This window comes from Schistocerca americana, chromosome 3 (assembly GCF_021461395.2).
Source record: "Schistocerca americana isolate TAMUIC-IGC-003095 chromosome 3, iqSchAmer2.1, whole genome shotgun sequence".
NCBI classification, from domain to species: domain Eukaryota; kingdom Metazoa; phylum Arthropoda; class Insecta; order Orthoptera; family Acrididae; genus Schistocerca; species Schistocerca americana.
This window is the reverse complement of record NC_060121.1, coordinates 923,462,891-923,487,569: the sequence shown is the minus strand read 5'-3', so window position 1 is coordinate 923,487,569 and position 24,679 is coordinate 923,462,891. Positions and strand designations below refer to the sequence as shown.

At 42.4% G+C, this 24,679-nt stretch overlaps 1 protein-coding gene across 2 annotated transcripts in view; it reads left to right on the top strand.

Moving 5' to 3' along the window:
• The window catches only part of LOC124606332 (adenylate cyclase type 2), a 338,520-nt gene that overhangs the window by 73,156 nt on the left and 240,685 nt on the right, over positions 1-24,679 (top strand). For both annotated transcript variants that reach the window (XM_047138315.1, XM_047138314.1), the window contains exon 3: positions 5,430-5,533. In XM_047138315.1, the coding sequence (XP_046994271.1) occupies positions 5,430-5,533 (104 nt within the window). The remainder of the gene's footprint in view (positions 1-5,429; positions 5,534-24,679) is intronic.

Here is a 24,679-nt window from a genome sequence, read left to right as displayed (position 1 = left end):
ACCGCTCGGCCACTGCGGCCGGCGTGTGTAGAGAGTCTTGCTTTCCGTCTGTGAACATATTCTGTTGCTCTCTGCAAAAACCAACAGTAATCCCCCATTATGTTCGGATTGAAGCGGCCGTAGTATCTTGCTTCCACGGTGGACGTCTCGTGGTGGAATCTTTCACCGTGCTCGTCGCTTCAGGCTCCCATATTTGACGGAAAGAATGTGAGATGCAAATGCAAGACATTCATCTTTAGTGACATTTGGCAACCGAGGTGGTGGAACCCTGTTAGCAAGTTGTCCACAATTTCTGCATAGTTGTCTGCTCTGTGATTCCCAAGAAAGTTGTGCACGACAAGCACAAATGAGTCCCAAGTTTCTCGTTCTCGTTTCGTGAGCTCCAATCTGAACTGCGGATCTCGAACCAACTTTCGTGTTTCTGGCCCGACGAAGTCTCCTGCCTTCAATTTTTCGTCAGTTTTCATCTTTCCAAACTTGCCTTTTAGGTACTGCAAACCACGATTTGTTTTATCTTTCGCTGCAACAAACTATTTCATAAGACCCAGCTTGATATGGATTGGAGTTAGGTAAATCTTATTACTAGCCACAATAGGTACATGTTCAACATTGTGCTATTCGACTACAGGTAAATTTCTCTGTGGCCAATTTTCCGCTATGCGGTGATACTTGTCATCGCGACTAGTCCATAGGCAAACAAAGCACGTGTGCTTTGTATACCCAGTACGCAATCCTAACAATGGGGCTACAACCCTCAAATCACCGCAGATATTCCAGTTATGCTCAGAGTACTTAATCAGCATCAAGAGAGTGTTCATTGTTTCGTAGGTTTCCTTCACTTGCAGTCGGAATTGATAGTTTCTGGTTATCATTGTGCAGTAGTGCAGGTTTGAAACTGCTTAATTTAGAGTCAATAAAAAGTCTTCACTCTTCTGATATGTATTTATTGCGTAGTTCCTTTATGAGTCCTGTCACGTCCTGACAGAAGCAAACACCGCCTCCAACAGCATAGTACGCTGCGAATTTCATGCGCCGATCAGAACAATGGGTAACTGTGACACCTCTCTAGAGTAAGTTTCACACCTTGTCAGGAACCCAACAGTTCAGATTTATCTTTCAACAGGGACTAATCGTGAACCAGGTGGTCCAGTTCGACTTGGCTTTTCAAATGTGCCTTTTTTTATGTCATTGTCGGGATCATTCGTATACTCCATAGCTCCAGCGTCACTGCCATTACCTTCAGTATCATTGCATCGGATGAAGGATAAATTGGTACTGGGTAATCTGTACCATGCGCCACAGGCTTTAGAGCAGACTGAAAATCGCGATTGACGATTTTTGACTTCTTCTAGCTGTACCTGGATATGTTGCTCAAGCAGAAACAGCAGTTCGAGTGGTGATCTTTTTGCTCCCGCCAAATCAAGGTAAGAGCAAAACGCATTCGATTTCGCTTACCGTTTAACCATTGGTTTCACATTCGAAGTAATGTTTGTAAGCTATATACGTATAGCTTACAAGCATTCTGGTCACGTTCTGGCGTCGGTCGGACGTCGTATACTTGCCCCAAATGTAGCAAAAGTAGTCTGGAAAATTCACACAACTGCTCCTATTCATGTTTCGTTTACTAAATCACCATACACCGGATTACCGAATCGTCTTATATGAAATCACCTAAATGCATGTTACCGCGACTGTTGATTAATAAAACACAGAACCACACTGGCATGAACTGTTCTCTAGTCACCTCCGAATCAGACTGATTGATGAGGAGAACTTGCACGGGAACTAATTTTATAAAAGTGTTGAAACCTGCCTGTGCGCTGTACCTCGAAGAAAAGTTAGAACTTGTCGCAGACTAGTTAGAAGTTGTCCAAGTCTGCCTGTTTGTTTTCAGCACTGCATACTTATCCTTCCACAGACGCATAAAGTAGAGAAACCTTGAGAATACACACACGTGCAGGGTTATTACAAATGACTGAAGCGATTTCACAGCTCTACAATAACTTTATTATTTGAGATATTTTCACAATGCTTTGCACACACATACAAAAACTCAAAAAGTTTTTTTAGGCATTCACAAATGTTCGATATGTGCCCCTTTAGTGATTCGGCAGACATCAAGCCGATATTCAAGTTCCTCCCACACTCGGTGCAGCATGTCCCCATCAGTGAGTTCGAAAGCATCGTTGATGCGAGCTCGCAGTTCTGGCACGTTTCTTGGTAGAGGAGGTTTAAACACTGAATCTTTCACATAACCCCACAGAAAGAAATCGCATGGGGTTAAGTCGGGAGAGCGTGGAGGCCATGACATGAATTGTTGATCATGATCTCCACCACGACCGATCCATCGGTTTTCCAATCTCCTGTTTAAGAAATGCTTCTGCTTTAGCCTTTTCCGTAAGATTTTCCAAACCGTCGGCTGTGGTACGTTTAGCTCCCTGCTTGCTTTATCCGTCGACTTCCGCGGGCTACGCATGAAACTAGCCCGCACGCGTTCAACCGTTTCTTCCCTCACTGCAGGCCGACCCGTTGATTTCCCCTTACAGAGGCATCCAGAAGCTTTAAACTGCGCATACCATCGCCGAATGGAGTTAGCAGTTGGTTGATCTTTGTTGAACTTCTCCTGAAGTGTCGTTGCCCTGTTATGACTGACTGATGTGAGTGCATTTCAAGCACGACATACGCTTTCTCGGCTCCTGTCGCCATTTTGTCTCACTGCGCTCTCGAGCGCTCTGGCGGCAGAAACCTGAAGTGCGGCTTCAGCCGAACAAAACTTTATGAGTTTTTCTACGTATCTGTTGTGTGTCGTGACCATATGTCAATGAATGGAGCTACAGTGAATTTATGAAATCGCTTCAATCATTTGTAATAACCCTGTACATACACACTCACACAATCGTTCGTCAAACACGGCTCGTTGATGCAGCTACATATTAACCCATGTACAGGCTTTAAATATCGTATGAATTTCAGCCATAAGTTTAAAGCCAGGCGTCCTACAACATTTCCGGTAGCAAAATCGGAATCAGCGCACACTATTACACAACACTCGCGCTATATTCACCCATTAGCAAATTCATTGTTGCGTAGTGTATTTAAAGGCCTAAAAGCAAACAGTTGAAAGTACAAGACACTAGAACCAAATTAATCCCATTAATGCATGAGACATTGTCAGCTGGAGAACGCTCATGAGTGCAGCGTACGAGGTGCATTCAAGTTCTAAGGCCTCCGATTTTTTTCTAATTAACTACTCACCCGAAATCGATGAAACTGGCGTTACTTCTCGACATAATCGCCCTGCAGACGTACACATTTTTCACAACGCTGACGCCATGATTCCATGGCAGCGGCGAAGGCTTCTTTAGGAGTCTGTTTTGACCACTGGAAAATCGCTGAGGCAATAGCAGCACGGCTGGTGAATGTGCGGCCACGGAGAGTGTCTTTCATTGTTGGAAAAAGCCAAAAGTCACTAGGAGCCAGGTCAGGTGAGTAGGGAGCATGAGGAATCACTTCAAAGTTGTTATCACGAAGAAACTGTTGCGTAACGTTAGCTCGATGTGCGGGTGCGTTGTCTTGGTGAAACAGCACACGCGCAGCCCTTCCCGGACGTTTTTGTTGCAGTGCAGGAAGGAATTTGTTCTTCAAAACATTTTTGTAGGATGCACCTGTTACCGTAGTGCCCTTTGGAACGCAATGAGTAAGGATTACGCCCTCGCTGTCCCAGAACATGGACACCATCATTTTTTCAGCACTGGCGGTTACCCGAAATTTTTTTGGTGGCGGTGAATCTGTGTGCTTCCATTGAGCTGACTGGCGCTGTGTTTCTGGATTGAAAAATGGCATCCACGTCTCATCCATTGTCACAACCGACGAAAAGAAAGTCCCATTCGTGCTGTCATTGCGCGTCAACATTGCTTGGCAACATGCCACACGGGCAGCCATCTGGTCGTCCGTCACCATTCGTGGCACCCACCTGGATGACACTTTTCGCATTTTCAGGTCGTCATGCAGGATTGTGTGCACAGAACCCACAGAAATGCCAACTCTGGAGGCGATCTGTTCAACAGTCATTCGGCGATCCCCCAAAACAATTCTCTCCACTTTGTCGATCATGTCGTCAGGCCGGCTTGTGCGAGCCCGAGGTTGTTTCGGTTTGTTGTCACACGATGTTTTGCCTTCATTAAACTGTCGCACCCACGAACGCACTTTCGACACATCCATAACTCCATCACCACATGTCTCCTTCAACTGTCGATGAATTTCAATTGGTTTCACACCATGCAAATTCAGAAAACGAATGATTGCACGCTGTTCAAGTAAGGAAAACGTCGCCTTTTTAAGTATTTAAAACAGTTCTCATTCTCGCCACTGGGGGTAAAATTCCATCTGCCGTTCGGTGCTGCCATCTCTGGGACGTATTGACAATGAATGCAGCCTCATTTTAAAACAATGCGCATGTTTCTATCTCTTTCCAGTCCGGAGAAAAAAAATCGGAGGCCTTAGAACTTGAATGCACCTCGTAAAGAAAGCTTCAGACATGAAGTTGTTATTACATTGATCGTATGTAGGTACACTGGACTACTAGTTTCGCCAAGGCTAAATGCCATCTTCAGATGTGAAAGGTTACAAAAATTGCCAGAATATTACATATTTGTAACTGCAATCCTAAATTAATGATTTTCCGTTATTTCTTTTTCACATACCCTCAGTGTATTGGTTATGAAGTCGTGGTGTGCAATCAACTGCACCTTAGTTTGTGTACCATCGTAGCAGACTGTGTATTTCAAATAAAAAATGAAATTTTCTTTTCTTGAGCTATTACAGTAAATATATAAATTCCAATGTACGCCTAAGATAACATTGTCTCGCAATGAAAAGAGAGTAAAACATTAAAAAGTGTAACTGTGTCCTCCTGGCAACACAGAGTCACACAGGCGTGGCACATCAAGAAGTGCCGCAGGTGTCCGAGTTGACTGCCGGCTGCATACTGCCGTACACCAGTTGCGCAAGTAAAGTAGTGAGAGGAGTGCCACCAGAGGGCAGCAGTCTCACGAGCGAAAACAAAGATTTTCTATGTCTGTGTATTGTGGTACTTTTGTGTCCTCTGCTATTTATGTATTAAATTTTATAACGTTTCACCTATTTTAGTAAGTTAATTCCAGAATATTATCTGACAAACCACTTCGTTAACGCTGTTCTCAAGATGGTTGGACGAGAGGAAGTTATACCCACACACACATACTTTAATACCCTATAACAACTTATAAGTGTTTGTTCTAACCAACACAGCCGATTTATAAGACCTAACATATAAATGAAAGGTTCTTTTTTTGTGACCTCGCAAGTAACAAGAAATAGATTTTACTTATCACAATTTTTTTCCCTTCAAGTGCTTCCTAAAGGCTTTACTTGGCCAATGGTTGTTGCAGGTGAAGAGGAGCATAATGCTGAAGATGGCGGACGCTTGCCAGGACATGGCCAACAAGCAGACACGCTTCCACGAGATGTATGTCCAGCGGCACAACAACGTCAGGTAAGGCCTCATCCTTCAAGTATTCTCGCGAAATGAAGCAGTCGTGTCGTGGCAGCAATCAGAGTCATAGGCTCCTGGGACAACATACCTTTTCCCCCCTTTGAAAGAGATGACTGATTGTAATCTACACCTGCATTTATACTCCGCAAGCCGCCCAACGGTGTGTGACGGAGGGCGCTTTACGTGCCACTGTCATTACCCCACTTTCCTGTTCCAGTCACGTATGGTTCGCGGGAGGAACGACTGCCGGAAAGCCTCCGTGCGCGCTCGAATCTCTCTAATTTTACATTCGTGATCTCCTCGGGAGATACACGTAGGGGGAAGCAATATATTCGATACCTCATCCAGAAACGCACCCTCTCGAAACCTGGACAGCAAGCTACACCGCGATGCAAAGAGCCTCTCTTGCAGAGTCTGCCATTTGAGTTTGCTAAACATCTCCGTAACGCTATCACGCTTACCAAATAACCCTGTGTCGAAACGCTCTTCTTTGGATCTTCTCTATCTCCTCTGTCAACCCGACCTGGTACGGATCCCACACTGATGAGCAATACTCAAGTACAGGTCGAACGAATGTTTTGTAAGTCACCTCCTTTGTTGATGGACTACATTTTCTAAGGACTCTCCCAATGAATCTCAACCTGGCACCCGCCTTACCAACTATTAATTTTATATGATCATTCCACTTCAAATCATTCCGCACGCATACTCCCAGATATTTTACGGAAGTAACTCCTGGCAGTGTTTGTTCCGCTATCATATAATCATACAATAAAGGATCCTTCTTTGTATGTATTCGCAATACATTACATTTGTCTATGTTAAGGGTCAGTTGCCACTCCCTGCACCAAGTGCCTATCCGCTGCAAATCTTCCTGCATTTTGCTGCAATTTTCTAATGCTGCAGCTTCTCTGTATACCACAGCATCATCCGCGAAAAGCCACATGGAACTTCCGACAGTATCTACTAGGTCGTTTATATATACTGTGAAAAGCAATGGTCCTATAACACTCCCCTGTGGCACGCCAGAGGTTACTTTAACGTCTGTGGACGTCTCTCCATTGAGAACAACATGCTGTGTTGTGTTCGCTAAAAACTCTTCAATCCAGCCACACAGCTGATCTGACATTCCGTAGGCTCTTACTTTGTTTATCAGGCGACAGTGCGGAACTGTATCGAACTCCTTCCGGAAGTCAAGGAAAATGGCATCTACCTGGGAGCCTGTATCAATATTTTCTGGGTCTCATGAACAAATGCTGCGAGTTGGGTCTCACACGATCGCTGTTTCCTGAATCAAAATCGTCCAAATGGCTCTGAGCGCTATGGGACTTAACAGGTATGGTCATCAGTCCACTAGAACTTAGGACTATTTAAACCTAACTAACCTAAGGACATCACACAACACCCAGTCATCACGAGGCAGAGAAAATCCCTGACCCCGGCGGGAATCGAACCCGGGAACCCGTTTTCCTGAATCCATGTTGATTCCTACGGAGTAGTTTCTGGGTTTCCATAAATGACATGATACGCGAGCAAAAAACATGTTCTAAAATTCCTCAACAGATCTATGTCAGAGATACAGGCCTATAGTTTTGCGCATCTGCTCGACGACCCTTCTTGAAAATTGGAACTACTGATTGCTTTGGAGCGCCATAAATATTGTAGAACAGGTAAATCATGGCTATGAAGTGATGTATATTTGCCAGCAAGCAATCATCGCAGTAAGATAGAAGAGAGAGAAGTGACAGAGCGATAGATAAGAGTTATCTTGTTTAGAGCTAGCTGGAAGGAAGCTGCGCAATTTGTTGGATTACCTACGTGCATTGTTCAATGTACACTAATCAGCCAGAACACTGACGGCCTACGTAATAACCGGTATGTCCATCTTAGGCACGGTTAACAGCAGCAACGCGTCGTGGCATGGAAGCAGTGAGGCCTTGGTAGGTCGCTGGAGGGAGCTGACGCCACGTCTGCAAACACAAGTCAGATAACTCCCGTAAATTGCGGGGAGGGAGGGGGGGGGGGCGATGAGATCTGACGCCACGTCACATCGCAGATGTATTCCGTAGGGTTCAGATCTGGCGAGTTGGGGGGGGGGGGGGGGGGGAGGGGGCAGCACATCATTTGGAACTCGCCACTGGGTTCCTCGAACCACTGCATCACACTCCTGACTTTGTGACATGGCGCGTTACCTTGTTGGAAAATGCCACTGCCATCGGGAAACATGAACGTCATTAAGGGCTGCACGTAGTCTGCAACCAGCGTACGATATCCTTGCCCGCCATGGTGCCTTGCACGAGCTCCACTGGACCTGTGGCTGCCCACGTGAATGCCAGCTTGTCTCCGTCCCGTAGTAAAGGTGCCAAGAAGATGTTCCACTGAAAGACGACGGATTCGTGCCCTCCCGTTGGCATGATGAAGAAGTATCAGGATTCATCCGACCACGCAACGCTCTATCACTGGGCCAACGTTCGGTGCCGAGGGTCATGTGCCCTTTTCAGTCGTATTTCCCGGTGTCGTGGTGTTAACGTAGGCAGATGCATGGGTCGTCGACTGCGGAGGCCCATCGTTAGGAGTGTTAGCTGCACTCTGAATCAGGTCAGACCCACTGAAATCACGAACATCTGTGTTTCATCATATGAGAGGAAAAGAAGCTTAACCTTCTCCTGGGAAGGTAAAACGCTGGAACACTGTGAAACTCCAAAATGACTAGGGGTATAGCTGCAGCGCACAATATCCTTTAAGCAGCATTGTCTGAACAGCAAGCACAAAGTGGCCACCAGAAATAATGTTAAATCACTTATCTTGCTCGAAAATAATTTTATCTATCATTTCAAGACCAGTTTCGGGAGAAATCCATCATCAGATCTCTTGAATGAAACATAACATATAAGACAAATATTAAAAGGAATACCTTGCAACAACACTGAAGATGACAAACGTACCTACTACAATCAGCACAAACTATTTTGTTCCTCTCTAATCCAATTCGTAACATCATCAGTGCCCAAGCTGACGAAGGTTACAAGAGAAGCAATTTTATCAGTAGGTGCCATTAATGACCCTAATGCCTATGGCACTAAGCATAACAGTTACATGACAACGCTTACTAAAAACGGAAAATATACTGTTTAACTTAAACACTGGAAACTCCATGGAGGAATATCAAAAATGCAGGAAAAGATAGTGTGTTATCTTTACGGGAAGCAACCCAATTTGTAGACAGGCACAATTAAAAGACACTCACACATAAGCTTTCAGCTTCAGCCTTCGCCGGAAGAAGACAAACACACACCATTCATTCACACAAGCAGGCACAATTCACGCACACGTAACGATCAAGTTGGAAATGGGGTTAATACTCATGTGTGGGCGAGGTGTGCTTGCCTTTGTGAATGAATGATTTGTGTTTCTCTTTGACAAAGGCCGAGGCCGTAAGCTTACGTGTAAGGGACTTTTAATTATGCCTGTCTGCAACTTAGCGTGTTATCCTTACAGTAAGTAGCAACAAACTTTTCCCACACTGCTGACATTATTTAACTTACGTCTGTACAGAAATGGTTAATAAAGGAATCACACTGTACTATCGAAGCCATATCTTCAGATTCCAATTTTTCAGTTTCTAGGTACGGATCTTTCTGTGAACGAGTGGTTGTATATAATTGCTACGTATGGAGCTATTTTGTCAGCATACTCTTAGAGGAACCTGACTGGTATACAATCTGGACCGGAGGCCTTGCCTTTATTAAGTGATTTGAACATAGAAAGTGACAGAAATCGAAGAAAATCAGTACATACATTTCAAACAAAAAGTTAAAAGCAATATTACAACGCAAAATCAAAATTACAAGTAGCTCAAAAAAGATAAATTTAAAAAACAAGGAATGAAGCAGGGACACGATTACAAGGAACCACGGCCATTTATGGGCTACTAGTAGCTAATGCTTGTAACATCATCATCTCTCATCAAAATTACATCACAAAAAATTGTCAGTAATTGCAGTTACAAATTTTTGCCAAAAAGGCCCTAGCTGAAGCTGCTGGAATCTAACATAAGAATTCACTGCATAGGAGAATCTTAAACATAATAATTTCATCAAATCTCTTTAAAAATATTACGTGAAGTAAAATTTTTTTAATAACAGTCGTATGTGGCAGTCGAAATTTTAACGTGCGTTTTGAAAAGCTATAGTACATGTCAGTCAAAGTAATATGTCAAAAACAAAAATAAAACTTTAAAAATATGTGGAAAGGAACAGAGCAGGGGCATTTATAATAATGTGCGCAAATTGACGGAAGTAACTTGGAGAGCACGACCTGAAGATATGATCACTAGCTCTGTGCTATTCTACAGAAAAGAACGCATGCCTTGTATGGCCTACATCACACCACATCAAATCAGTGGATGTCGGCATCAAAAGACGCGTCGAATCATTACAGGCACTCTACGTCCCCTCTTCTGTAGGAGCTATACTGTCACTGTAGAATTGCACCTCTTGACGTTTGGCGAGAACTAGCAGCCAGATAAGAGAAGACCAAAGCAACGAAATCAGAATCTTAACCACTGTTTAGCCACCGGCATTCAATTACATGAACTGATGTCTATAACGAGTCTTCTCAAGACAACTGAGGAATTCGTAGCTTCACCATGGCAAACGATATTAAGAAATTAGCTCGCTAGAGCCCAGCATCTGGTTAGATAGATGAAATATGAGGAGGACTTCCCCTCCGCCCCGCAGAAAAATGACTTATAAGTCACTCAACTGACTCCATTCCTGTTCACGAGGAAGAAATGAATATGGGTGGCGTCTCAGTGTGGAGCCTGTGTTCTGTGATTGTGGGGATGAGCAGAACTCAATTCACTTGATGCAATGGAGTATATGGCTATTCTCGTCCATAGCAGCGAAGTTACCCAAGTCTGCGCTCATTGCACTTGATGATGCCAAGTTCTGGTCTGCAAATGTCTAGTATTTATAGTTATATTTTGTTCTCAGTGAGGTTGTGTATCCAAGTGTTGTATATGGGTACTGCCACGACGTATAAACAATTCTACTCCATTGTGTTTAACCTTACGTCCTACGTGCCGCCCCATGTGCAGGGAAAAACCGAATGGAGTCTTACTGTCGTATTTTTTCGCATATCGGCTTCATATCACTGGTTTACGACTAATAAAACTGAAGTTCGTTCCTTGCGCTGCCGTGCAGACGCCGTGAAAGACTTCAGTAAAACTCCTCTTGCAGCTGCACTGTCGCCACACCAGAGGCGAACTTCCTGCCGACCAAAGTTTCTTAACTGGCGATTTATTGGACCACTTGGCCTTTTACACAGAAGTGCTGCAGCTGCGATAGCGTCTGTTAGACGTCCTATTCCCAGAGCTGTCTGTGTTTTTACTGCCCCATGAACATTAAGCGTATGAAGCGTTAAGGAACTGCCCATTTCTTTTCATGCTATCAGTAAACTATACGAACACTAAAATAATGCCTCTTGAATTATTGGCACCATTAGTAGAATGTAATATACAATGTATTATAACATTACCGCCCTTGTATGATGTTCTGCCGAACTTCATTTCTGCATCTGGTAATAGTCTAGCTTAAAGTTACGTAAGCGAACCATCGAAAATTCTGTCTTTGGCTGCAATGTTACAAGAGAAACTGGGACCAGAAGAAAATGATAATATCTTCTTTCTTAACTTTTGTACATGATTGCATGAAAAAGTCAAGAATAATTAATGATGGTATGGTATGATACGGTTTTCTTTTATTGCACTTATTAAAGTATTTACGGTCACAGTTAGCTTGGAAGACGACTCGTTTGGTAATTCTTAATCGACAGCGGAAAGAAATAACGTTTTCCCTTCGGAAAGCATTAGTTAGGAATAATATTGGATGTCACAAAATTAAAATGATTGCAGGTTCCAGCATGATGATTGAATTACAGTTGCTCACAAAATGCCCCTTATAAAGATCGCAAACCAAGCGAAAAGCCACAGTAAGGTAGTTTTAGAAACGATTGGTATTGTCGTGGGAAATTGTCGTAGCTGTGTCGGCAAAGAACCAGAGCTCCAAGACCTAAGAGAAATCATAGAAGTTCAAATAGTTGTAGGTTCGGAGAGTTGGCTAAGGCTGGAAATAAGTTCAGCCGAAATTTTATCAAACGCTCTAACAGTGATCCGAAAGGATAGATTAAATACGGTTGGTGGTGGAGTATTTATTGCTGTCAGAGGTAGTTTGCCTTGTAGCGAAATTGAAGTAGATAGTTCATGTGAAATTGTATGGGTAGAGGTTATATCTGACAATCGTTTAAAGCCGGCAGCAGGCATAAAACGTCATCCGAAATTGTACTGAATTCATTCTCAGCAAATTATTTTGAACAATTAGTTCATAACCCCACTCGAAGCGTAAATGGTGGCGAAGGCATACTTGACCTTTTAGCAACAAATAATCCTGGACAAATAGTGCGTATTGTGACGAATACAGGGATTAGCGACCACAAAGCAGTTGCTGCTAGGCTGAATACCGTAACACCTACAGCCATCAAAAAGAAACGCAAAGTATATCTGTTTAAAAAAATATGATAAAAATGCTTTTAACGCTTTTTAAGAGACAGTCTTCCTCCTTCCGATCTGATCATGTAAGTATAAAAAAGATGTGGAATGTTTTCAAAGAGATAATATCGAGAGCAATTGAGAAACATATAAATTAATGGTGGTACTGATCCCCCATGGTACACAAAACGGATCAGATTGTTGCTGCAGAAGCAACGAGAAAAGCATGCCAAATTTAAAAGAAAGCAAAATCCCCAAGATTAGCAAAGTTTTACAGAAGTCCGAAATATAGCGCGAACCTCAATGAGAGATGCTTTTAATAATTTCCACAACGAAATTCTGTCTCGAAATCTGGCAGAAAACCCAAAGAGACTCTGGTCATACATGAAGCACACCAGCGGCAAGAAGCAATCAATACCTTCACTGCGCGATAACAACGGTGAAGTCACTGATGACAGTGCCACTAAAGCAGAGTTATTAAACACGGTTTTCCGAAACCCCTTCGCCAAAGAAGACGAAGTAAATATTCCTGAATTCCAATCAAGAACAACTGCCAAGATGAGAAACATAGAAGTAGATATCCTCGGTGTAACAAAGCAGCTTAAATCACTTAATAAAGGCAAGGCCTCCGGTCCAGATAGCTCCATATTTAGCAATTATATACAACCACTCGCTCACAGAAAGATCCGTACAACTGGAAAATTGCTCAAGTCACACCAATACCCAAAAAGAGAAGTAGGAGTAATCCGCTGAATTACAGGCCTATATCACTAACGTCGATTTGCAGTAGGGTTTTGGAACATATACTGCACTCGAACATTATGCAGTACCTCGAAGAAAAAAAATTTATTGACACATAGTCAGCACGGATTCAGATAATGTCGTTCTTGTGAAACACAATTAGCTCTTTATACTCATGAAGTAATAAGTGCTATCGACAAGGGATGTCAAATTGATTCCATATATTTAGATTTCCAAAAGGCTTTCGACACCGTTCCTCACAAGCGTCTTCTAACCAAGCTGCGTGCCTATGTAATATCGCCTCAGTTGTGCGACTGGATTCGTGATTTCCTGTCAGCAAGGTCATAGTTCGTAGTAATAGACGGAAAGTCATCGAGTAAAACAGGAGTAATATCCGGGTTTCCCCAAGGAAGTGTTATAGGCCCTATATTGTTCCTGATCTATATTAACGACATAGGAGACAATCTGAGTAGCCGTCTTAGATTGCTTGCAGATGATGCTGTCATTTACCGTCTTGTTAAGTCATCAGATGATCAAAACTACTTGGAAAATGATTTAGATAAGATATCTATATGGTGCGAAAAGTGGCAATTGACCCTGAATAAAGAAAAGTCTGAAGTTATTCACATGAGTACTAACATAAATCAGCTAAATTTATATTACGCGGTAAGTCATACAAATCTGATGGCTGTAAATTCAGCTAAATACTTAGAGATTACAATTACAAATAACTAAATTCAAATGATCACATAGATAATATTGTGGGTAGAACAAACCAAAGACTGCGATTCATTGGCGGAACACTTAGAAGGTGCAGCATGTCTACTAAAGAGACTGCTTACACCATGCTTGTCCGCCGTACTCTGGAGTATTGCTGTGCGGTGTGGGATCCCCATCAGGTGGGACTGACGGATGACATCGAAAAAGTACAAAGAAGGGCAGCTCGTTTTGTATTATCGCGAAATAGGGGAAATAGTCTCACAGACATTAAAACAAAGACGTTTTTCGTTGCGACCGGATCTTCTCATGAAATTTGAATCACCAGCTATTTTCTCCGATTGCGAAAACATTCCGTTGGCACCCACGTACATAGGGAGAAATGACCATCAGGATGAAATAAGAGAAATCAGGGCTCGCACAGAGAAATTTAAGTACTCGTTTCTCCCGCGTGCCGTTCGAGAGTGGTCAGCTTGACGGTGGTTCATTGAACCCTCTGCTAAGCACTTTATTGTGAATAGCAGAGTAATCACGTAGATGTAGATGTATTTCAATAATTCACTTTGGCCAGAAAATAAACAATTTTACTATGTCTTTCAATGAAGAGGGTTATAAAAGGATGTACTCTATACCCAAGAAAATATTTTTGAAAGTTTGTAATGAAAAATGTTAACACATGAGCGCACATTCCAATAGATAACAGCAAGACAAATTAGCAGACCAGACAATGTCGCAACGGTCAGCAACAGTAACAGAAATAGCAGTTTTTTCCCTATCGATGCAAGTATACGTGAGTATATAATCTACTCACAACGGGATCTTTGTACATAGTTTTCATCTTGTTATTCTTTATAGATTACGTACATTGCACCATTTCACAGATACTGACATAAAATAAAATTAAATATTATTTATGTCTATTATACGCGATCATGCAACATGTACTGTTCATGAGACGAAGCGAAAATTTTCTTTGGCTGTGACGTCTCACTATACAAGAAAAGAGGCAGCAGAGAGCGTAAGGCTGCTGTTCGACGTATATATCAAAGAAACGGTGCGATAAAAATTCATGGTAAAGCATATCAATGATAAAGGTTCTCTGATGATATTGCTGTCTTCAGTAAAAGTGACGAAAAGCTGTTGGCCTTGTTTGTCTTGTAGATTGCATATAATGCCAATGTTACATTTGCGATAAGATTGTAATACTACTTTTTTATAATTTTTGACCTATTTTTCGAGTTATTAGCCCACTGTCTGTTCTTATTGGTATGTAACACTAGACAATGGGCTAATCACCCAAAACATAGGTCAAAAATATAAGGAGGAATCAGTAAAACGGCGACTGAAAGTATTTCTTTTTTCCATGAAATGAAAATAAATTAACTGCGCTTTTAGTACAATAGCAGATATCAGCACAGCTTCTTTGGAGATTTTTCGCATACTGGTACATATTACAAATGCGACAGAAAATTTTTACGAATAGTCTTAGCGAGTGTGGTATCTGGCACATGACCATTTGGTTACATAAACAAGACGCGCCGTACATCACAAACTTTGAAAAACGATAAAGCATAACGACGAATCTTACCCTTCAACTCTCCATCACTTGCTATTCTACGTCATTTTCTGAAGCGTTAGAGCCGCGTGTAAAGCACGTTTAGGGAGAAAATAATCATAACTATATATTAACAGAAAAAAATGTATATTTCTGTTAATATATATATATATATATATATATATATATATATATATATATATTTCTGTTAATATATTCAAGTTATTATACACTCCTGGAAATGGAAAAAAGAACACATTGACACCGGTGTGTCAGACCCACCATACTTGCTCCGGACACTGCGAGAGGGCTGTACAAGCAATGATCACACGCACGGCACAGCGGACACACCAGGAACCGCGGTGTTGGCCGTCGAATGGCGCTAGCTGCGCAGCACTTGTGCACCGCCGCCGTCAGTGTCAGCCAGTTTGCCGTGGCATACGGAGCTCCATTGCAGTCTTTAACACTGGTAGCATGCCGCGACAGCGTGGACGTGAACCTTATGTGCTGTTGACGGACTTCGAGCGAGGGCATATAGTGGGCATGCGGGAGGCCGGGTGCACGTACCGCCGAATTGCTCAACACGTGGGGCGTGAGGTCTCCACAGTACATCGATGTTGTCGCCAGTGGTCGGCGGAAGGTGCACGTGCCCGTCGACCTGGGACCGGACCGCAGCGACGCACGGATGCACGCCAAGACCGTAGGATCCTACGCAGTGCCGTAGGGGACCGCACCGCCACTTCCCAGCAAATTAGGGACACTGTTGCTCCTGGGGTATCGGCGAGGACCATTCGCAACCGTCTCCATGAAGCTGGGCTACGGTCCCGCACACCGTTAGGCCGTCTTCCGCTCACGCCCCAACATCGTGCAGCCCGCCTCCAGTGGTGTCGCGACAGGCGTGAATGGAGGGACGAATGGAGACGTGTCGTCTTCAGCGATGAGAGTCGCTTCTGCCTTGGTGCCAATGATGGTCGTATGCGTGTTTGGCGCCGTGCAGGTGAGCGCCACAATCAGGACTAAATACGACCGAGGCACACAGGGCCAACACCCGGCATCATGGTGTGGGGAGCGATCTCCTACACTGGCCGTACACCACTGGTGATCGTCGAGGGAACACTGAATAGTGCACGGTACATCCAAACCGTCATCGAACCCATCGTTCTACCATTCCTAGACCGGCAAGGGAACTTGCTGTTCCAACAGGACAATGCACGTCCGCATGTATCCCGTGCCACCCAACGTGCTCTAGAAGGTGTAAGTCAACTACCCTGGCCAGCAAGATCTCCGGATCTGTCCCCCATTGAGCATGTTTGGGACTGGATGAAGCGTCGTCTCACGCGGTCTGCACGTCCAGCACGAACGCTGGTCCAACTGAGGCGCCAGGTGGAAATGGCATGGCAAGCCGTTCCACAGGACTACATCCAGCATCTCTACGATCGTCTCCATGGGAGAATAGCAGCCTGCATTGCTGCGAAAGGTGGATATACACTGTACTAGTGCCGACATTGTGCATACTCTGTTGCCTGTGTCTATGTGCCTGTGGTTCTGTCAGTGTGATCATGTGATGTATCTGACCCCAGGAATGTGTCAATAAAGTTTCCCCATCCTGGGACAATGAAATCACGGTGTTCTTATTTCAATTTCCAGGAGTGTATATATATAAACCATGAAATTATTGATAGCTGAAATGTTTTCAGAACCTGTTCTATTTTTTCAGAATAAAGTTCAGTCGTCAGCTGAACAATTGGAATATTTTATAGTACTTAACCACTTTCAACACATTAACCTGTCATCTTCGGAAGCCTACAAAATAAATGATTATAACATGCATCTAATTCCATGTGTAGTAAGAGAAGCGTATAATATAAAAAATTTAGGCTGTTTTGCGTTATTACATGGATAAGCAGACATGAATGTCTTATTTTATGGAGCGCAATGCCAAGACGTGAGAAAGTGCTTTTCGGGTGTACGATAATTTTATTTGTGGATAGATCACTTATAGTGGATTAATAACACAGACAAAGAGAGTTAAGTTGTCATAGAAAAAAGTATTCATACACCGTTGTTGTTGTTGTGGTCTTCAGTCCTGAGACTGGTTTGATGCAGCTCTCCATGCGACCCTATCCTGCGCAAGTTTCTTCATCTCTCAGTACCTACTGCAACCTACATCCTTCTGAATCTGCTTAGCGTATTCATCTCTTGGTCTCCCTCTACGATTTTTACCCTCCACACTGCCCTCCAATGCTAAATATTTGATCCCTTGATGCCTCAGAACATGTCCTACCAACCGGTCCCTTCTTCTGGTCAAGTTGTGCCACAAACTCCTCTTCTCCCCAATTCTGTTCAATACCTCCTCATTAGTTATGTGATCTACCCATCAAATCTTCAGCATTCTTCTGTAGCATCACATTTCGAAAGCTTCTATTCTCTTCCTGTCCAAACTATTTATCGTCCATGTTTTACTTCCATACATGGCTACACTCCACACAAATACTTTCAGAAACGACTTCCTGACACTTAAATCTGTACTCGATGTTACCAAATTTCTCTTCTTCAGAAACTCTTTCCTTGCTATAACCAGTCTACATTGTATATCCTCTCTACTTCAGTTATTTTGCTACCCAAATAGCAAAATTCATCTACTACTTTAAGTGTCTTAATTTGTAATCTAATTCCCTCAGCATCAACCGATTTAATTCGACTACATTCCATTATCCTCGTTTTGCTTTTGTTGATGTTCATCTTATATCCTCCTTTCAAGACACTGTCCATTCCGTTCAACTGCTCTTCCAAGCCCTTTGCTGTCTCTCACAGACATACACCGTTGTCCATGTAGAACTACTTTATTAAATGCCTCCCTGTCTGTTCTACATAAAAATTCCGACGTATTTCATTGATTTGTATACATCCCAAACCTGATAAATTAGTGAGTTGTAGGCTTCCCGTTATGTATAGAGAGCTGCTTTGTGACATTATTGGTGGTAAAGGATTCATTGATGCCACATTTTGTAAACAAAGTAGCAGTAAGATACGAAATGTCACTTAGGAATCGACTGTAATGTATTTCTTAATAGTAAGGTCATTTGTATTGAGTGTAGAGGAATTGGTGTTCATACAGGTAGCAGGGGCTGTGGCGTGGCGTGGACTGGGGGGTTTTCTAGGTGAGAGGGTATCGGGAAAACACAAGAAGGGCTTCAGTCACAAAGGGTGCAGGCTGAACACAGGAATAACGTAGATACAGGAACCATTGGTATAATAGTTGTAAATTGTCGTAGCTATGTTGGGAAAGTACCAGAGCTCCAAGTTCTAATAGAAAGCACTGATGCTCAATTCGTCATAGGCACTGAAAGCTGGCTAAAGCCGGAAATAAACTCAGCTGAAATTTTTGAGAAGAACCTAACGGTTTCGCGAAAGGATAGGCTAAATACGGTTGGCGGTGGCGTGTTTGTTGCTGTTAAAAGTAGTTTAACTTGTCGCGAAACTGAAGTAGATACTTCCTGTGAGTTAGTATGGGCAGAGGTCATTGTTGGCAACCGGGATAAAATAATAATTGGATCCTTTCACCGACCTCCATATTCCGATGATACAGTTGATGAAAGGTTCAGAGAAACTTTGAGTTCGATTTCAAACACGTACCTTACTCATACGATAATAGTCGGTGGTGACTTTAATTTACCCTCGATATGTTGGCGAAATTACATGTTTAATTCCGGAACTACACATAAAATATCATCCGAAATTGTGCTAAACGCATTCTCTGAAAATTATTTCAAGCAGTTAGTTTATGAGCCCACGCGAGTAGTAACCGATTGTGAAAACACACTTAGCATAAAATAATCCTGAGGTAGTAACGAGCATCAAAACCGGTTTAGGGATTACTGAACACAAGGTTGTCATAGCGAGATTGAATATTGTAATGCCCAAACCCTCGAAAAATAAGCGAAAAATATACCTACTCAAAAAAGCAGATAAAAATTAATGTGGCACCCTCCTGAGAGACAATCTCCACTCATTACAAGTTAATAATATAAGTGTAGACCAGATGTGGCTTAAATCCAAAGAAATAGTATCGGCAGCAACTGAGAGATTTATGCCAAATAAATTTTAAGACGGAGCTGATCCTCCTTGGCACACAAAATGAGTTAGAACACTGTTGCAGAAACAACGAAACAAACATGCCAAATTTAAACAGACGCTAAATTCCCAAGATTGGCAATCTTTTACAGAAGCTCGAAATTTTGCGCGGACTTCAATGCGAGATGTTTTTAGCAGTTTCCACAACGAAACTTTGTCTCGAAACCTGGCAGAAAATCCAAAGAGATTCTGGTCGTATGTGAAGTATGTTAGCGGCAAGAAACAATCAATGCCTTCTCTGCGCGACAGCAATGGAAATACTATCGAAGACAGTGCTGCCAAAGCAGAGTTACTAAACACAGCCTTCCGAAATGCCTTGACAAAAGAATATTCCAGAATTCGAATCGAGAACAGCTGCTAACATGAGTAACGTATAAGTAAGTGTCCTCGGAGTAGAGAAGCAACTTAAGTCACTTAATAAAATCAAGACTGTATACCAATTAGATTCCTTTCGGAATATGCTAATGCATTAGCTCCATACTTGACAATCATATACAACCGTTCACTCGACGGTAGATCCGTACCCAAAGACTGGAAAGTTACACAGGTCACACCAATATTCAAGAAAGATAGTAGGAGTAATCCACTAAATTACAGGGCCATATCGTTAACGTCGATATGCAGCAGGATTCTTTAACGTATATTGTGTTCGAACGTTATGAATTACGTCGAAGAAGTCGGTCTATTGACACACAGTCAACATGAGTTTAGACAACATCGTTCCTGTGAAACACAACTAGCTTTTTATTCACTTGAAATGTCGAGTGCTATTAACAAGGGATTTCAGATCGATTCCGTATTTCTGGATTTCCGGAAAGCTTTTGGCACTGTGCCACACAAGCGCCTTGTAGTGAAACTGCGTGCTTATGGTTTATCGTCTCAGCTATGTGATTGGATTTGTGATTTCCTGTCAGAGAGAGCACAGTTCGTAGTAATTGACGGAAAGTCATCGAGTAAAACAGAAGTGAATTCTGGCGTTCCCCAAGGTAGTGTTATAGGCCCTTTGCTGTTCCTTATCTATATAAACGATTTGAGAGACAATCTGAGCAGCCGTCTTCGGTTGTTTGCAGATGACACTGTCGTTTATCGACTAATAAAGTCATCAGAAGATCAAAACAAACTGCAAAACGATTCAGAAAACATACCTGAATGGTGCGAAAAGTGGCAGTTGTCGCTAAATAACGAAAAGTGTGAGGTCATCCACATGAGTGCTCAAAGGAATTCGTTAAATTTCGCTTACGCGATGGATTAGTCTAATCTAAAAGCAGTAAATTTAATTAAATACCTAGGTATTACAATTAAGAACAACTTAAATTGGAAGGAACACATAGAAAATGTTGTGGGAAGGCTAACCAAAGACTGCGTTCTATTGGCAGGACACTTAGAAAATGTAACAGACTTACTAAGGAGATTGCCTACACTATGTTTGTCCGTCCTCTTGTAGAATACTGCTGCGCGATGTGGGATCGTTACCCGATAGGAGTGACGGAATAAATCGAAAAAGTTCAAAGAAACGCAGTACATTTTGTTGTTGTTGTTGTCGTTGTGGTCTTCAGTTCCGAGACTGGTTTGATGCAGCTCTCCATGCTACTCTATCCTGTGCAAGGTTCTTCATCTCCCAGTACCTACTGCAACCTACATCCTTCTGAATCTGCTTAGTGTATTCATCTCTTGGTCTCCCCCTACGATTTTTACGCTCCACGCTGCCCTCCAATACTAAATTGGTGATCCCTTGATGCCTCAGAACATGTACTACCACTCGATCCCTTCTTCTGGTCAAGTTGTGCCACAAACTTCTCTTCTCCCCAATCCTATTCAATACTTCCTCATTAGTTATATGATCTACCCATCTAACCTTCAGCATTCTTCTGTAGCACCACATTTCGAAAGCTTCTCTTCTCTTCTTGTGCAAACTATTTACCGTCCATGTTTCACTTCCATACATGGCTACACTCCATACAAATACTTTCAGAAATGACTTCCTGACACTTAAATCTATACTCGATGTTAACAAATTTCTCTTCTTCAGAAACGCTTTCCTTGCCATTGCCAGTCTCCATTTTATATCCTCTCTACTTCGACCATCATCAGTTATTTTGCTCCCCAAATAGCAAAACTCCTTTACTACTTTAAGTGTCTCATTTCCTAATCTAATTCCCTCAGCATCACCCGACTTAATTCGACTACATTCCATTATCCTCGTTTTGCTTTTGTTGATGTTCATCTTATGTCCTCCCTTCAAGACACCATCCATTCCGTTCAACTGCTCTTCCAAGTCCATTTTGTATTATCGTGAAATATGGGAGAGAGTATCACAGAAATAATACAGGATTTGCGCTGGACATCATTAAAAGAAAGGCGTTTTTCGTTGCGACGGAATCTTCTCACGAAATTCCAATCACCATCACCAATTTTCTCCTCCGAATGCGAAAATATTTTGTTGACATCAACCTACATGGGGACGAACGATCACCAAGATAAAATAAGGGAAATCAGAGCTCGTACGGAAAGATATAGGTGTTTATTCTTTCCGCGTGCTATACGAGATTGGAATAATAGAGAATTGTGAAGATGGTTCGATGAATCCTCTGCCAGGCACTTTAATGTGAATTGCAGAGAAACCATGTAGATGTAGGTGTAGATGTAGAAGTTTTCGTTCAAGACTTGTTTGATAACTGCCTTTGACACCTCTACAGGATGGTCCATTGATAGTGACCGGTCCACATATCTCACGAATTAAGCATCAAACAAAAAACTACAAAGAACGGAACTCATCTAGCTTGAAGAGGGAAACCCGATGGCGCTATGGTTGGCCCGCTACATGGCGCTGCCATAGGTCAAACGGATATCAACTGCGTTTTTTTAAATAGGAACCCCCATTTGTTATTACATATTCGTGTAGTACGTAAAGACATATGAATGTTTTAGTTGGACCACTTTTGTCGCTTTATGATAGATGGCGCTGTAATAGTCACAAACGTATAAGTACATGGTATCACGTAACATTCCGCCAGTGCGGACGGTGTTTGCTTCGTGATACATTACCCGTGTTAAAATGGACCGTTTACCAATTGCGGAAAAGGTCGATATCGTGTTGATGTATGCCTATTGTGATCAAAATGCCAAACGGGCGTGTGCTATGTATGCTGCTCAGTATCCTGGACGACATCATCCAAGTGCCCGGACCGTTGGCCGGATAGTTACGTTATTTAAGGAAACAGGAAGTGTTCAGACACATGTGAAACGTCAACCACGACCTGAAACAAATGATTATGCCCAAGTAGGTGTCTTAGCTACTGTCGTGGCTAATCCGCACATCAGTAGCAGACAAATTGCGCGAGAATCCGGAATCTCAAAAACGTGGGTGTTGAGAATGCTACATCAACATCGATTGCACCCGTACCATACTTTTATGCACCAGGAATTGCATGGCGACGACTTTGAACGTCGTGTACAGTACTGCCATTGGGCACAAAAGAAATTACGGGATGATGACAGACTTTTTGCACGCGTTCTGTTTAGCGACGAAGCGTCATTCACCAATAGCGGTATAATATGCACTATTGGGCAACGGAAAAATCCACGATGGCTGCGACAAGTGGAACATCAGCGAACTTGGCGGGTTAATGTATGGTGTGGCATTATGAGAGGAAGGATTATTGGCCCCCATTTTATCGATGGCAATCTAAATGGTGCAATGTATGCTATTTCCTACGTAATGTTCTACCGATGTTACTACAAGATGTTTCACTACATGACAGAATGGCGATGTACGTCCAACATGATTCATGTCCGTAAAATAGCTCGCGTGCGGTTGAAGCGGTATTGAATAGCATATTTCATGACAGGTGGATTGGCCGTCGAAGCACGTTCACTGGATATGACGTCCCCGGATTTCTTTCTGTGGGGAAATTTGAAGGATATTTGCCATCGTGATCCACCGACAACGGCTGACAACATGCGCCAGCGCGTTGTCAATGCATGTGCGAACATTACGGAAGGCGAACTACTACCTGATGAGAGGAATGTCGTTACACGTAGTGCCAAATGCATTGAGGTTAACGGACATCGTTTTGAGTATTTATTGCTTTAATGTGGGGTTTACAGGTAATCACGCTGTAACAGCATGCGTTCTCAGAATTGAGAAGTTCACGAAGGTACATGCATCACATTGGAACAACCGAAATAAAATGTTCCAACGTACATACGTTCTGTATTTTGATGTAAAAAACCTACCTGTTACAAACTGTTCGTCTAAAATTGTGAGCCATATGTTTGTGACTATTGCAGCGTCATCTACCACAAAGCGAAAAAAGTGGTCCAACTAAAACATTCATATTTCTTTACGTACTACACTAATATGTAATAGAAAATGGGGGTTCCCTTTAAAAAAAAACGCAGTTGTTATCCGTTTGACCTATGGCAGCACCATCTACCGGGGCAACCATAGCGCCATCTGGTTGCCCCCTTCAAGCTAGACAAGTTTCATTTTTTGTAGTTTTTTCGTTTGATGCTTATTTCGTGAGATATTTGCCTACTCACAATCAATGGACTACCCTGTAAACTTTTAATATAAGTATATAGCTTCGTGTTAAAGGGGTGACAAGTATGGATAATAGTATCTGATATGACGGGTTTCCTTTTGGGCGTCGAAGTTAATTTTACCGTCTAGTTAAGGCAGTTTTCTGTCAAGGAAGCTAAATCCCTTGCGCTGTTATTCTGTTTTATATCTAAATTTAATTTTAGATTGGAAACAATTCAAGGAGTTACTAACTGACAAGATGTCATTCACATCTCATTTTAATACGTTGCTAATATTGTCCACATACTGCCTCTGTTAAGAAATGCTACTAGCCAGAGCTGGGAAAGACTTAAAAAAATTAATCTGAAAATGTTTAAGGAAGATGTCAGGTAGATATCTAGGTAGGCAGCTCCTCACAGCGAGTCTTCATCTTGTTGATACAGTAGACCATTGACACTGACGTAATTGTAGTTTGGAATGATTCTCAAAAAGTGTTATTATTGCTTTAATTTCATCTGAATCCACTTTCTGTGCTTTGTGAAATTGTCTTCAATGATGTGGATCGTTTCTTGTATTGGAATGTAGGCGTAAAGATCTGTAATATCCAGTGATCCAGCAAAATTCAAGTATTTGGGCAGCAGAAAAGAAGATATTTTTTAGAGTCAAATATCTCTTTCCTATTTTTCACAGGGAAAGACGTTTGATATTAATAGTAGCTTTTTGCGAATACAGAGTAACTTCTGCGAAAAGAAACAGCAAGTGCTACAAATTCCATTAATGACTGTGAAGTTAGTGTCCTGTGATTCATGCTTACACCCTGGTACGGTCTTTGGCAGAGAAGGAAGAATTACGGGAGAAAAATCCTCTTTAAGCTCGTTAGTAGATTTAGTTGCGGGATTGTTGCTGATGGTATCTATGTTATCAAAAATT